The 17,217-nt window shown below is 34.2% G+C and overlaps 1 protein-coding gene across 1 annotated transcript; it reads right to left on the reverse strand.

Moving 5' to 3' along the window:
- Positions 1 to 383: 383 nt before the first annotated feature.
- On the reverse strand, positions 384 to 5,425 carry LOC101884976 (galanin receptor 2a-like). Its single transcript, XM_087275453.1, has one exon. It carries the CDS (start codon positions 5,416 to 5,418, stop codon positions 4,135 to 4,137), a length of 1,284 nt encoding a protein of 427 aa, XP_087131579.1. The 5' UTR covers positions 5,419 to 5,425; the 3' UTR covers positions 384 to 4,134.
- Positions 5,426 to 17,217: the final 11,792 nt, after the last annotated feature.

Here is a 17,217-nt window from a genome sequence, read left to right on the forward strand (position 1 = left end):
CCCATTAACTAACATGAACAAATACTGTATGTGTTGTTCATTTTAGTAAATGCATTAACTAACATTAACTAATACTACCTTATGGTAAAGTGTTAATAACCTCCTTTTTTTGAGAGTGTTAAACTGTTGTTCTCTCTACTGTATATGGAAGCTAAAAAGTCAAATGTCTTGTCCGCAGTCAGAACGGCGGCAAATGTAGTGTGGTGATGCAGTCAGAATGTATAACTGTAGGAATATTTGTAATACAGGGATCTTTAGATTTCTTTTTGAAGGAGTTGGTGGGAATAACAGACAACCACACGTCAGGGCTAAAGCCTCTCAGCGGTTCCGTTAATCCTGGCTTGAGCAACACACTCCTGTAATTTTCCACTCAAATGCACTGATTTCAGAACAGATCTGGTATTCGTTTATTTAACTGAAAAATAATTACAAATAAACAAGCAAAATATCAGAGTTATTAATAGAATTCACAGTAACACTTTGTAGTAATGATTGTGACACTTTACAATTGCATGGCTGATGTATTACAGAATATTCATTCATATATTAATTAAGATTATGATAATTATATTTGTCAATGTTATAGAAAATAAAACTACAGCTATTAGCTGTTAGTTCATGCATGTAAGCTTAAACACATGCATAGAATATGTTTTTGATTGGATACATTTACAGTTGAAGTCAGAATTATTCGCCCGCTTTGAATTTAATTTTCTTTTTTAAATATTTCCCAAATAATGTTTAACAGAGCAAAGAAATTTTCACAGTATGTCTGATAATATTTTTTCTTCTGGAGAAAGTCTTATTTGTTTGATTTTGGCAAGAATGAAAGCTGTTTTTTATTTTTTAAACACAATTTTAAGGTCTAAATTATTAGCCCCTTTAAACTATATATTTTTTCGATAGTCTACAGACAAACCATCGTTATACAATAACTTGCCTAATTGCCCTAACCTGCCTAGTTAACCTAATTAACCTAGTTATGCTTTTAAATGTCACTTTAAGCTGTATAGAAGTGTCTTGAAAAATATCTATTAAAATATTATTTACTGTCATCATGGCAAAGATAAAATAAATCAGTTATTAGAAATGAGTTATTAAAACTATTATGTTTAGAAATTTGCATTTAAAAAATCTGCTCTCTATTAAACAGAAATTAGGGAAAAAATAAACAGGGGGCTAATAATTCAGGGGGGCTAATGCTGAATTCAACTGTATTTAAAAATGTTGAAAATAACATTAATATTAATAAGTGCTTTACGTCATTGCTAATCAATTAATAATGATAAAGAATTAAATCTTATTGTGATAATAAATTATTTAAAAATAAACTTTAAGATTCCATTAGTTAATGTAAGTAAATGCACTAATTAACTTTAGCAAACAACGAGCAATGCTCAAAAATTTAATTAAAATGTAATTTTAATACAAAGATTAATACATTCAAAGAATTTTCCCAAGTTCAAATAAAAGAGTTATAATGTAAAAGAAATACAATCTTATTGCTTAACTATTATTAAACCTTTACTACCCAACCAAGAAAAAAAAATTAATTGCATTTCTTAACTCCTAATGATGCTAGTTAACACACTCATTGGTTTTTTTAACACATCCCATAATTTCTAAAATTTCAGCCTCTACCAAATGGTTGATATGTCGGTTTGTGTTAAAAGTACCGGAATTAATACATAAACTTTGAAAAATCTGACAATATAAAGTGTAATACCCACTTTTAAAGAAATTCAAAATCAAACAGTTTTGAATACTAAATCTTTATTTTTTGAAGTATGCCGTAAAACATTGTAAATTCTCATTTAACTTGTTTTCTTGTTGTTGTTTTTTTTTTTTTAATAAAACCAAAATCAAGTGTAGTAGTGCAACAGGATGTTTTGTAAACCAACAATGCTGTGAGTGTAAGCCATTATTTTAAACTTTTACAGTCATTATATAGAACAGTAAAAACTTGGTCAACCATTTGGTAGAGCAGGCAGTCAAAATAAAATTGAGTGATTTGTTACCTATTCTTTATTATGTCATTCAACAGATATTTGGCATATGTTAACATTGGTAACTAATGCAGTTATTATTTACCAAAAGAACCATACTTTAAAGTGGTACTAAAACAACTTTAATCATGTGCAGTTGAAGTCAGAACAATTACCCCCCTTTGAATTTAATTTTCTTTTTAAAATATTTCCCAAATTATGTTTAACAGAGCAAGGAAATTTCCACAGTATGCCTGATAATATTTTTTCTTTTGAAGAAAGTCTTATTTGTTTTATTTCAGCTTGAATAAAAACAGTTGTAATTTTTTTTCAAAACTATTTAAAGGTCTAAATTAGTAGCCTCTTTAAGCCCTTTATATATATATATATATATATATATATATATATATATATATATATATATATATATATATGTTATAGTTAAACTGAAATACGTCACTTTAAGCTGTATAGAAGTGTCTTGAAAAACATCTAGTAAAATATTATTTACTGTAGTAATGACAAAGATAAAATAAATCAGTTATTAGAAATGAGTTATTAAAACTATTATGTTTAAAAATAAAAAATAAAAACTTCTCTCCGTTAAACAGAAATTGGGGGGAAAATAAAAAGGGGGGCGAATATTTCTGACATCAACTGTATGTGTTAACATTGTTTTTACTGGTTTTATATTCATCACCTCTTTCAAAACGATACGCTGAAAGTATTTCAGTATAAAAAAAATGCTAATAATAAATAGAAGCATTTTCGGTAAAACTTTACAATACGGGATTGTTAATGTTAATGCTTTTATAAACAAATTAAGGGACGAAATCAATGCAAAAAGTATTGAATTTAAAAGCTTGTTGAATAGCACAAACTGAAAAAAATAATACGCTGAATTAACAAGTGATTGCATATTAATGACTTGAATTGCCAGGGTTTGTATTTATAGGTCCTGAAATTTAACAAAGCTGTTTATTTAAGCTGTGAATATTTCAACCAAACACACTTTCATATTTATAAATTGATTACTTCATATTAAATTTACAGATTCCACTTACAAAATATTCAATACTGTTTAAAAATACGAAGTAGATTATTCAAAATATTCAATCTATTGCTTTCCTGCAATGTAATGTCGAATTTTAACAGTCAAATTTGAACCAATGAATTTAAGGAAGCAAAAAAAAAAATGAACTAAAAAATTGCCTTTTGAATATTATACTTCATAAATTTAAACAGTATTAAATATTTTGTAAGTAAAATCTGCAAACTGAATATGAATTATTTAATTTATAAGAATGAAAAAGTGTTTGAAGTATTTTTTTGTTGAAATATTCACAGCTTAAATAAACGGCTATGTTAAATTTCAGGAACGATAAATACAAACCCTGGCAACTCAAGTCATTAAAATTCAAGCACTTGTTAATTCAATGTATTATTTTTCATTATTTTTTGTTTGTTTGTGCAGTTCAAGTTTTTTAAATCAGGTAACACTTTATTTTAATGGTCCATTTGAGTATTACTAGAATGTCTGCTTGATACCTGTTGAAACTGCTCCTTCAACAAACAATTAATTGACTATAAGAATCTTTGCAAGTACATGTAAACTTACACTAACTCTAACCCCAATTATAAACACAACCTAAAAGTCTACTAATAATCTAATGAGAATAAGTCGGCATGTAGATGCAATGTAACTTAAATTCAACTAACGGACCATCAAAATAAATTGTGACCTTAATTCAATCCTTTTGGCATTGATTTTGCTCCATATTAATTCATATATTACATTATTTATTAATTGTGTTAATGTTAGTAAACGAAAATTCAGTTGTTCATAGTTGTTCATAGTTAGTTCACATAATGCATTAATAAATGCTGAACTATAATGCTACAAGCATTGTTCACTGTTTGTTCATGTTAAATACATTAACTTGTCCCATATTGTAAAATGTGACCTCATTTTCATTAGATATAGCAGGCTGTTAGGCTATTGTACATTCAAACAGTTTAACCGTGTATAAAATGTATACAATATTCTAAGCATCATGTGACTTTTCACTTAAAGTTATATTTTTATAAAGCACCACTCTTTTCACATTTCCATAATAGTTTTATAAAAGTCTGTAATACATTTCTAAAGTCAAATGCTCTCACACACAGTCGTCGAAGACAAGCTTTTGCTTCGGGTCAGCCTGGAAAGATCGTAACTCCTCGTTTCTGACGCTAATCTCTTGGATGATCCGGAGTTGCGCTGCTGGATTTTAGACGCGGAATTTCTGATCGAAGACTTGTTGGTCAGACTTAAGATCTTCTCTCTGTAGCTTTCTCTGAACCTCTTGGCAGACCTGTACAAGTTTCCAACAAAGCAGTAGCAGAGAGGGTTGAGGGACGAGTTGGTGAGACCGAGCCATTGCGCAAAGGGTCTGCTTTGGAGAATCCAATGATGCTCAACGTTGCTCAAATCTTCATTTCGATCGGGAGAGCTGGGCATGTTAGAGTCGATCCAGATATCGACGACATAAAGCGGCAGCCAGGAGAAAGTGAAGAGCAGCACGAGCGCGAAAACCATCTTGGCGATCCTCTTGCGCGTTTTCAGACGCGATGTTGAAGAGGGTAACGCGAGCTGGTTGGGATCTGATATGGACGAAGAGCCTCCTCTGCTCAATTTCCAACCGGTCAGGAAGCAAATAATCAGGTTAAACACTACAGGGAATGCGTACAGCGCGCAGAAGAGTAAAAAGTTGTAACCCTGGCGCAGTTTGACTTTCGACCAGCTCTCCACGCACACGGTCACCGTGTGCAGCCCGTCTAACAAGGAAAGCGTTTTAGTCGTGTTCATAAAAAACAAAGGCAAACACAACGCAGAAGACACGACCCACACGACTGCTATCATGCATATCATCCTGCTGGCCGTGAAGAAAGATCTGGCGTGCAGCGGGCTGTGAACGCTGTAATATCTGTTCAGACTAATCACGGCCAGACTCAGAACGCTTGCAGAAACGGACACCGCCTGGACGAACGGCACGGCGCGGCACAAAAAGTCTCCAAACACCCAAGCGTTGCACACCTGGTGCGCTAAATTGACCGGCATGCAGACGCACACCACCATCATGTCGCACACCGCCAGGTTGACCAGGAGTCTCCTGGTGGCTGAAGCTCCAGACAAGCGGTTCCTCCGGCGCGTCAGCACCCACAGAGCCATGATATTCCCTACTAATCCTGTCACGAAAGATATCACGTACATCACCGTTAAAACTATAGTGTCCGGCTCGTGCCCTGCAAACAGAAAGTCAATGGAGAAGGGTGAAAAGTCACGGGTGGTCCAGTTCTTCTGGAAATGCTCCCAAAGGGAAAAGTTGTGCGGGAAGAGGCGTCCGAATGTGCTGTAAATGCTCGAGGTGTTCATGGTTCCTCTGTGTGCCATTTCATCTGACCATCCTCTTCTTGAGGATCTCCATAACGCCCCCACCCTCAGGAATAGGAGAAAAGAGCAGTGATTCACCAGAGAGAAAATATCCAGTAGTCCATAAGTTGTCAGATAATGACGCGTGTAATTAAAATCTTCAGAGTTCAGTTGTAATCTATCTATCTATCTATCTATCTATCTATCTATCTATCTATCTATCTATCTATCTATCTATCTATCTATCTATCTATCTATCTATCTATCTGTCTGTCTGTCTGTCTGTCTGTCTGTCTGTCTGTCTGTCTGTCTGTCTGTCTGTCTGTCTGTCTGTCTGTCTGTGTGTCTGTCTGTCTGTTTAAAATAACAGAAAAGTCACATTTCTCTTTCATTGGTGAAGTTTTGTTTTTACAGATATGAATTTCTCATGCTGTTATCTAAATTTAAGATGTACACTAAAATTGAAATTTCATTAGGAAAAGCATTCAAATTCAAAACATGAATCTACAAATAAAATAAAATAAAATAGATTTTTTTTATCTAGACATATTTTGTCTGTCTGTCTACACTGAATCCCCCAATTTGTTGTTGTTGTCCCAACACAAATCGATTAAGTTAACAAATTTATGTGGATTGTACATAAAAATAATTAAGATGTGCTCACAAATATATATAGAATTGTAATATAATAATATACAGAATTGTGTTGCTTCAGCTAATTTGAAATGAATAGCTTAAACATTAAGAAACAAAATTGAGTACTTGGATAGACCGTCTTCATTTATACATTTTACATGCAATTAAAAATGTACTTTTATTGTGGATATGGATATTTTTTATACATATAAATATCTGCAAAATTTTTTTCAAATGGAAAACAAAGTCTGTAATTGATAAACACAATAAAGTATCTGTTTACTGACAGGTTATGATAACAAAAAAATTTAGAAGCAAGACAAGGATCATTGTGGAGCAATAAAAGGGATCAAACTCATTATTTACTCATGGTCCAAGTAGCCTAGTCTTAAATCCTAGTAAATCCTTTAACTATTCCTGATAGAGGTCAACTAATGCTGGGTAACAACAAATGCAAAATTAAGTATTCCCAAAAGTTACATTCAAAGTAAATGCAAATGCAAAAATATAGGTGAATTATTGGAGAGAGACACAATGATTTGCTGCAAATGCATGAAATTCACCTCAATCACATATACCACGCAAGTTTAAATATTGAACATAGTATATATATATATATATATATATATATATATATATATATATATATATATATATATATATATATATATATATATATATATATATATATATATATATATATATATATAGAGCCCCTCTGAATTATTAGCCCCCCTTGTTTATTTTTCGCACAATTTATGTTTAAGAGAGAGAACATTTTTCAACACATTTCTAAACATAATAGTTTTAATAACTCATTTCTAACAACTGATTTATTTTATCTTTGCCCCGATGACAGTAAATAAATAAAATGTTGTTCAAAAAATTTAAAATTGCTTTTTTTCTCACTAAAATAAAACAAATAAGACTTTCTCCAGATGAAAAAAAGACATGCTGTGAAAATTTCCTTGCCCTGTTAAACACCATTTGGGAAAATATTTAAAAAAGAAAAGAAATCCAAAGGTGGGCAAATAATTCTGACTTATTTTTAAATAATTTATTTCTTTAACCAGGTTAAAAAAACATTGAGATCGAGATTTCACTTTACAAGGGTGACCAAAAGCTGCTGCTATAAACAGCCACAGTTGGAAGCTAATGAGCGATACCACTTGGCAGAAAAATTGTTCATTATGAATAAACGCAATTATCTATTCAACATTTGTGTCTTTTATCATATCATTGTTGCCACCGTTTAGAAAAGTAATAAGGCATAGAGACAACATTCCAGTCAATGTGTGTCCTCAAAGAAGTTTCTTGTGCTTTTGCGCATTTAGGAGTTTTAGATTTTATCTGCAACATGGGTGTAAATTAAGTCTTTTAGTATAGAATTACTTGATAAAACAGTAAATACAGATGTCACTACTTTAATGTGTTCCTTATTCCGCCATTCATACCGCGGCGAAGCCGGTAATTGGTGCGCCAGCAGCTTTTGACCGCTGGGTGGCACTTTAACCACATTATTTATCATCTGTCTATTTTCTCTGTTCATTTCTCTTTCACACGCATGCAGAGAAAAAAAAATCTGCTTAGTTAAAAAAAAGCGCATTATGTCCATTAATGTATAATAATAATGATTAGCTAATATTTCCATAATGCTGGGATGCGTAGTGCTTTGACTGGATATCTAGGTCAAAAGCTAAATTGTTACCTGTTGCACGGCATAGGCTAGCCTATAGTGTGGAAAAATATGATTCACAACATGGGATGTGTTTCACAATACCATCGTTCAACCCAAGCTCATTCTGTAAACGTAGCCCCGCGGACGTTTCTGGAGACCGCGATTTACGTTGCCGGAGGTACGTAAAGGCCGCGTTTGTTTTTTTTTCGAGCGAACGCTGCGGGGCGATGTGGCGCCGCTCCGCCCCTCCTCCCCTCCTCTTTGCGCTTGCCGGCCGACGGCTCGCCTCCGAGTGGAGGGCTTTCCCGATGCAATCAGTTTGTCCGCTTAGCTCACAAGGTTTGCATCGGCGGAGCGGAGGCCCCGGAGAAGAAGCCGGAGCCGGCCGCGGTGGACGACGACCGGGATCGAGTCCGGGGAATAGCAGGTTCCGGAAATCAGGTAAGACGAAAAACGGAATCCAAAAAATAAGGGCGAGAACGAGAGGCGCCCGAGACGCGAAAGCGCGCACAGCGGCCTCTCGCGGATCCGTGAAAAAAAAAAAAGCTCGAATACGTACCTCCCGGAACGTAAATCGCGATCCACAGAAACGTCCGCGGGGCTACGTTTCCACAATGAGCCCGGGTTGCCATCGTTAGCCAACTAAGATCGCAAGTTATGTCACAAACATAGTTTGTTGATTTGCAAATATTGTACTACAATTAATTTTATAATAATGGCTGTGTAATTAAATAAATGTCTCCACTAGGTCCTAAAGGTGAGAATGACAGCGGATATCGCAAATATGTGTATCATTTCCTCCCAAAAAAAACTGTAGAGATAAACATGGGAGGTAGCAGCCTGATCTCACAAGGAAACGTAAGTATTTTACATTTTGTCAGTTTAGTGGCTAATACATATTAATTTGTACGATTTTAAACAGGAGGCATGGCACCTAACCCCACCTCTAACCCCAACCGCCATTGGGTAATGAGCAAATCGTACTAAATTGTACGAATTAGATCAAACGAATTCATTCGAATCAGCCACTAAATCAAAAAGTTACGAATCGCCGTGAGATTGCATTGAGGTAGAGAAAGCGTTTTATCCATTTAATGTAGATCGGCTATGAAGTGGCCGTTTGTATCATCGATAATTAAGAGCGCTGGTGAAAAGGATATAAAAAACACGTCATAGAGAGGTAATTTGATCTAAAAATAACAACAATGTTATTGCATTAGAGCAGGGCGACGCAGTGGTGCAGTAGATAGTGCTGTCGCCTCACAGCAAGAAGGTCGCTGGTTCGAGTTGGTGTTTTTGTGTGGAGTTTGCATGTTCTCCCTGCATTTGTGTGGGTTTCCTCCAGGTGCTCCGGTTCCCCCCACAGTCCAAAGACATGCAGTATAGGTGAACTGGGTTGGCTAAATTGTTCATAGTGTTCGTTGTGTAAAACATATGCTGGATAAGTTGGCGGTTAATTCTGCTGTAGCGACCCCAGATTAATAAAGGGACTAAGCTGTAAAGAAAATGAATGAATGAATAAATTACTGTGTTAGAGCTTAAATAATCTTTACAACGCAAAAAAAAAACAAAAAAAAACATTACACGCATATAAATACAGCTGTTCTGTGTAAGTTAGATCAGTTGACTCTTAAAATTCAAAATTTTAACCCAACCGGTTGAGTTATTATATAAACAACCCAATGAAGGTTTGACCCCCCACCCACCCTCTTCCCTAAACCCAACCAACAGTTTTAAAAAGCAATCCAGAAAAAAGAAAAGCTTTAACGACAGCCTGATTTTTACCACATTTTCAGATTTTACCACATTCTCACCTTGTGATTTAGTTGTTTATTTCATTTTTTTGATTTCTGTTTTAGTCTTACCCACCTTTTGCAACTGTTCTGTTAACTGTCCACTCCTCTTTGCATCTTAAGTCCATCAACGTACATGGCAAGCCACCAGGCAAACTCCTAACAGCGGGAAAGCCCCATATGGAGGTAAGCGCGAATAGGAACGGCATCATACCGCCCTATTGCATTTGTTTTAAAGCCGAATTGCAGCCATATGTACTTCTGGCTACGTAATTAGTGATTTCCAGAAATGCATGTAGGGCTACGTTTTCAGAATGAGTAAATGTTGCAAAAAACTGACAAACAAACATATACAGGTACAATACAAGCTGTACGGAAATGTCATCACCTACCATACAAGATAACAAGCATTATCAAAGAACTATCTTTTAATGTTTTTTTTTTTTTTTTTCAAAAATTGATGTACAAAAAAAAAGATGTACAATCACTCTTAGATAAAATAAACCTCTCCACCATTTCATTCATTCATTTATTCATTCATTCATTTTCTCTATAGACAATTTCGCCTACCCAATTCACCTGTACCGCATGTCTTTAGACTGTTGGAGAAACCGGAGCACCTGGAGGAAACCCACACGAACGCAGAGAGAACATGCAAACTCCACAAAGAAACACGAATTGACCCAACCAAGGCTCGAACCAACAACCTTCTTGCTGTGAGGCGATTTATATATATATATATATATATATATATATATATATATATATATATATATATATATATATATATATATATATATATATATAAAAGAACAAATATACATTTTCTTTGCAATGTTCAAATATTTTTGAACAGTATTAATCATAATTCATCATTATCATATATCACTTTACTTATCATTTCTTGATCGCACACCTCAAAACTAACACATTGTGTTCCAGTCCACCAAGGCTGATGAGCAGACTTGCATAACAGGCCTGCTGTCAAAGTGTTTTAATTCACTCATTCACATCATGCTGACATGTCAGCTCCAACCTACAGCATGACTAATTCGAGAACTAATGATTCCTTCATCATACCAGAGACTAGAAGGACACTAAGGTAGATAGAGAAGCAGATGAAGCGGTCTAAGTGTCACTGTCATGCAAATTCATCTGACAATTTTTCACTCAGATGGAACAAAGAAATGGAGCCAACATTTATTACTTTCCTTGTAAATCACCATGACTCAGTGGTAAAGCGTGTGTCCTATACTCAGAATTTTAATACTAACGTTTAATACTACGTTTTTGCCCAGATGTAGAAAATACATTTTGTTTGTATCACTCCATTCCTATGACTAAACTACTGAATGTAATGTGATGCACAATACATATTTACTGATATCATGCAGCTTTCTGTGATTTTTTGTTTTGTTATTAAAAAACATTAAACAGCATGAGAATAAGACAAAGTCTAATAAAAACATTGCCTGAAAATAAGTCTATTATATATATATATATATATATATATATATATATATATATATATATATATATATATATATATATATATTAGGGATGTAACGGTATCAGAATTTCACGGTACGGTAATACCTCGGTATGAATGTCACGGTACGGTATTTATTGAATCATTTACAGGAAAAAAAAAACTTTTGAAAATACTCCAAAAAAGTGCCAAAAGTGTCAATGACATACAAATTAGCCATCTATCTGTTAGCTTTGAAACAGGAACTTCAATTTTAATAACAAAAAAATTATTAAACCATGTAAAAAAATAAAGTTTCAATTTAGTATTGTTGAAAACTCATCACATTTAACATTTAATCACTCACTTAGATAGAGATGGGTTTAAAGAAAAATTATCATATAATTATAATCTGGTAAAAGCTGGTATCTCTGGGCATTTACAATGTCCCCTGCAACAGAAAAAAACCCTCTCATTTGGGACTGAGGTTTCTGGGACAAGAGAGATATGACTTGGCCCATGTTGACAGCAGTGGGTAACGTTGTGCATTGTCTTTCCCCCACTTGAGAAGACAAACCATGAGTGAGATAGAGGTCTCTTTGCGGTACAAGTCAATGTCTGCATCAATCTGAACAGTGTGCTGTGTTTCTGCAGTCCCCATGACTGTTATTAGTCGTATTCCCCAACTTGCAGGCACGTGCACACATAGGGCTCAACCTGTGCAGTGCACATGCCCTTTTTAGTCTTGGATAGAAAATGCCCTTCCAAAACGATCAAAAGTGCCCCCGCGACGCGACAAAACCTCCGTCCAGTCCAGCCCTTCAGTAGGCGCGCGACAACACCTCTCTTGAGTATGCGCGCTCAACCCCGCCTCGGCGCTTTACAATACGCGTGCCACAACACAGCTGATCAGAACGCGCGCGACAGCACTGCTATTCAGCACGCGCGCGGCGACAACACTGCTTTAGGTTCGATCATTTCCATCTTTTTTTCATCTCCGCTACTGGCAGCAGACTCCATTTCCGCATTACTGGATCTGTAGCGACAACAGACCGCAAAGGATTATGGCCACGCCGGGGCTGATGGGAAATGAAGTTTCAGCTACCTCCCGTTCGCTTCATTCGCCTGAGCAAATTTTCTCTGAAGACCTATAGTTTTACCGAGTCATGCGACTTCGGTAATATCGAAAAAATTTAATATTGCGGTATGACGGTATTTACAATACCGTTACATCCCTAATATATATATATATATATATATATATATATATATATATATATATATATAATTTTTTTTTTTCATTTTATAAAGAACACTTCATTTGTAGGGTGATGCAGTGGTGCAGTAGATAGTGCTGTTGCCTCATAGAAGATCAATATAACATTTATTCAAAATATATTCCCTTTTCTTACCTTTAATAGTTTGTGTTAATACTACCCACAGACAAAAAAGAATCAATTTATGAACATATTTCTATCAACTATATTCAATTATCTTATTTTTTTCTATTTATCTCTCTCTCTAATGTTTTAATATTTACCAAAGTTAATAATTGTTGCGTCAAATGTTCTTAATAATTTAATGAAAACTACTGCAAATTATAATAGTAAAAATAATATATGAAAAAAAGACTGAAAAAAATATTATAATTAATATTTATTAAAATTAATAAAAATACATTCATAAATAATATATTCACTACCGGTCAAAAGTTTGGGGTCAGTTTTTTTTCCATGTTTTTTTTTTTTTTGTAAGAAAATTATTCCGTTCATCAAGGTGGCATTTATTAAATGTAAAAAATGTTACATTGTTAGATATTTATAATAAAATTTAATAACTGCTTTCTTATTGATTGTAATTTCAAATAAAATCATTACTCCAGTCATTATTGCATTTGTTACTATTACCATTAATATGAATAATATTAACAATCTTCATCCTCCTAATAATTCATATTAGTAATTTTTGAAGGATCACGTGACTCTGAAGACTGGAGTAGTGAAGCTGAAAATTCATCTTCAAAATCACAGGAATAAATTATTTAATTCAATTATAAATCACTTTTAAAAAGTTATTTTATAGAGCAATAGCATTTCACTATTTTACAGTTTGTACTGTATTTTTGATTAAATAAATGCAGCCTTGATGAGCAGGAAAGCTTATTTTGAAACATTTAAAAATCCTACTGCCCCAAACTTTTGACCGGTAGTGTGTTCGTATATATACACACACACACACACACACACACACACACACACATATATATATATTATATACGTACAAGCTACCGGTATATATATATATATATATATATATATATATATATATATATATATATATATATATATATATATATATATATATATATATATATATATACATACAGTTTAAGTCAGAATTATATCCCAGCTTTGAAATTTTTTTCTTTTTTTGAGTATTTACCAAATGATGTTTAACAGAGCAAGAACATTTTCACAGTATTTCTGATAAAAAAATTTCTTCTAGAGAAAGTCTTGTTTTGTTTATTTCTGCTAGAATAAAAGCAGTTTTTAATTTTTTAAAAATCATTTTAAGGTCCAAATTATTAACTCATTTAAGCTAAAACTTTTTTCGATAGTCTACAAAACAAACCATAATTTTACAACTAGTTATCCTAATTAACCTAGTTAAGCCTTTGTCTATATATATATATATATATATATATATATATATATATATATATATATATATATATATATATATATGTACTTATGTTAAAATATTTTTCTTATCAGTTAATTAATATATTGTTATGGAACTGTAAAATTTTAAAATGGGAAAAATGAAAAGCTAAAGGTCCAAATACAATGTTAAATGTTTACTATAAAAAATAATTAGTTGACTAAAAAAGTGACTAAACACTAATTTCTCTCATAAACGTTCTTATAGACATCAGTGGTTTCACAGGAAACATTAAACATCCAAGGAACTTTTCCATTCAGAATAAAATCCACTTTTCCACTGCAGAATAAAGAACATTTAAAATATACTTGACCTTAAAGGACACCTATTTTACCCCTTTTACGAGATGTAAGATACTGGTGTCTCCAGAATGTGTCTATAAAGGTTCAGCTCTAAAAAAAAAACATCAGATTGTTTAATATAGCCTACTTTTCTATGACATCACAACAGAATTCCTCTCTTAGAATCTTTATTTATTTATGTTTAGAGACATTTTCAATGGGGAAACTATATTCATGCAAGATATTGACTATTTATTTTTATATGTAGTATTGGGAAAGAGTTTCACAGACAAATTGACCATGAAAGTCTGACATCTTGGCTCATGTTTCTCTTGTAGAAAACGGATCTAAAATGAAATCTAGCGAGAAAAATGACACAATCTGGATTGCCAGGGCAAGAACACAGTGTTGTAAGTTTGGTCATCATAGTGCAATGAGTGACAAAGTGTTTCTAAAATATCTCATACATTCGCAGCATGTTCCTGCCGACATGAATGTCAGTTCACAAATGTGTTGCTGAAAGTCTGACCACGTCTGTTTATGAAGCACTCTTGCTATCTTATTATCTTCACTGAACCCTGCCAAACATTGCACTCAACGCCACCATGTTCTCTCTTAATGCAAAAAAATTAAATAACTAAATTTCTCTCTAACCTTACTATCATTATCATTTAATGTTTGTGCAGGGACAGGATGAAATTATGAAATTTTTAATTGCTTTCAGCAGCAAACAGATTTAGATCGTTGGGTGAAAACAAATCATATTCCTAAATTACAAACTATTGATTTAGTAAACCAGCTCACAGATATCTGTGAAATCTGTTTCGTCATTAGTTACTCAAAACCTGTAAACCACAACTACAGTGGTTTACAATTCCAGACATTAGCACTAGCATTAACTGTCTGTCTAAACAGTGCATGCGCATTCCTTGATGCACAAATAAACAATTTGTGCAGCAAAATAAATATCCATGCAGCTAAGCGCTAAATTAGCTTGATGGTTACTGCCATATTGGACATTAAATCAAATGATGCATTAACAAGTCATACAGTATGTCTTACTTTGTATAGCATTCCAGATGGTATTTTCAAGCTGGAAAATCCAAGTGTTAAGTTTACTGAAAAAGCAGAGGAGATCTGAAGGTCTGGTTTTTATTGATTGGATGCTCAATTTTGCTAGACAGAAAGATCTAGATAACTAGGAGATTCTAAACTGAGCTCAGGTACATTCTGTTTCTACTGATCATTGATGAGATGTTTCAGCAGCTTAATTGGAGTTCACCTGTGGTCAATTCAGTTGATTGGACATGATTTAAAAAGGCACACACCTGTCTATATAAGGTCCCAGGGTTGACAGTGCATGTCAAAGCACAAACCAAGCATGAAGACAAAGGAATTGTCTGTAGACTTCCGAGACAGGATTGTCTCGGGGCTCAAGGCTGGGGAAGGTTACAGAAAAATTTCTGCTGCTCTGAAAATTCCAGTGAGCACACCGGCCTCCATCATCCGTAAGTGGAAGATGTTTGAAACCACCAGGACTCTACCTTGAGTCATCTTAGCTGAGTGATTGGGGGAGAAGGGCCTTAGTCAGGGAGGCGATCAATAAACCGATGGTCACTCTGTTTGAGGTCCAGCTTTCTTCTGTGAAGAAGGACAACCATACAGAAGGACAACCATCTGTGAAGCAATCCACCAATCAGGCCTGTATGGTAGTGTGGCCAGACAGAAGCCACTCCCTGCCTGGAATTTGCCAAAAGGCATCTGAAGGACTCTCAGACCACAAGAAACAAAATCCTCTGAACTAATGAGATGAAAATTGAACTCTTTGGATGAATCCCAGGTGTTATGTTTGGAGAAAACCAGGCACCTCTCATCAACAGGCTAATAGCATCCCTACAGTGAAGCATGGTGGTGGCAGCATCATGCTGTGGGGATGTTTTTCAGCAGCAGGAACTGGAAGACTAGTCAGGATAGAGGGAACGATGAATGCTGCAATGTACAGAGACATCCTGAATAAAAACCTGCTTCAATGTGCTCTTGACCTCAGACTAGGGCAATGATTTATCTTTCAGCAGGACAATGACCCAAACCACATCGTCAAAATATCAATAAAGTGGCTCCACAACAACTTGGTCAATGTCCTTGAGTGGCACAGCCAGAGCCCAGACCTAAATCCTGTTGAACATCTATGGAGAGATCTAAAAATGACTGTACACAGTCCTTTCCCATCCAACCTGATAGAGCTTGAGAAGTACTGCAAAGAGGTACTGGCAAAAATTTCCAAAGACAGGTGTGCCAAGCTTGTGGCATCATAATCAAAAAGTCTTGAGGCTGTAATTGCTGCCAAAGGCGCATCAACAAAGTATTGAGCAAAGGCTTTGAATGCTGATGTACATGTGATTTTTCAGCTTTTTTATTTTTAATAAATTTGCAACAATTTCAAAAAAATATTTTTTCAGATTGTCATAATGGGTATTGTGTGTAGAATTTTGAGGAATTAAATGAATTTAATTCATTTTGGAATTTGGCTGTAACATAAAAAAATGTGGAAAAAGTAAAGCGCTATGAATACTATCCGGATGCACTGTATGTGAGTTGAGTGAGTTTATGCTTCTGCAACATGCGTTTCCTTGTGCTCATCACCCAGTCAGCCAGCATGTTTAATGGAGGACAGTGAGCCTGGTCAAACAGAAAAAACGCAGAACACAGAAATAATGAAATGGAGTCCTGATCTAAACCTGATTTTAAAAAGTCTGGAAAATAAGTACCCACAAAGATATGACTAAGAAACCCATTGCAGTTGCTGAATTATGGAAGAGACATGAAGAACAGTGGATAAAAAATTAAAAAGCCAATATGATGTATCACAATCAGAGTCAGAGGCGCAACATGTAAGCATCGTATTACCTGTATAAACACACACCTTGATCTGAAACAGAAAACTTTGAAAAAATTTGCAGTTTTTTGACACACAAAACGTTTTTTTAAGCTTTATTTTATTACAGGTGAACCACGGAATTGAATTCACATTAAATGTTTTGACAAATGTTTAGGTTTTCTGGACTTTAAATGTCTAAGTAACCTTGCTGTCAATAATGGAGGATGGGGGAGTTCTTGGATTTTATCAAAAATATCTTAATATAAATTTTTTGAAGATAAACGATGACATCAGGTTATTATAACAGAATGAGGGAGTAAATAATAACCAAATATTCATAGTTGAACTAACCCTTTAAAGGGCTT

This window comes from Danio rerio, chromosome 12, assembly GCF_052040795.2.
Source record: "Danio rerio strain M-AB ecotype USA chromosome 12, GRCz13ab, whole genome shotgun sequence".
In the NCBI taxonomy this organism is placed as follows: Eukaryota; Metazoa; Chordata; class Actinopteri; order Cypriniformes; family Danionidae; genus Danio; species Danio rerio.

What these genes read in the sequence shown, in the direction of transcription:
- LOC101884976 (XM_087275453.1), bottom strand. Translation starts at nt 5,418, where the DNA reads ATGGCACACAGAGGAACCATGAACACCTCGAGCATTTACAGCACATTC.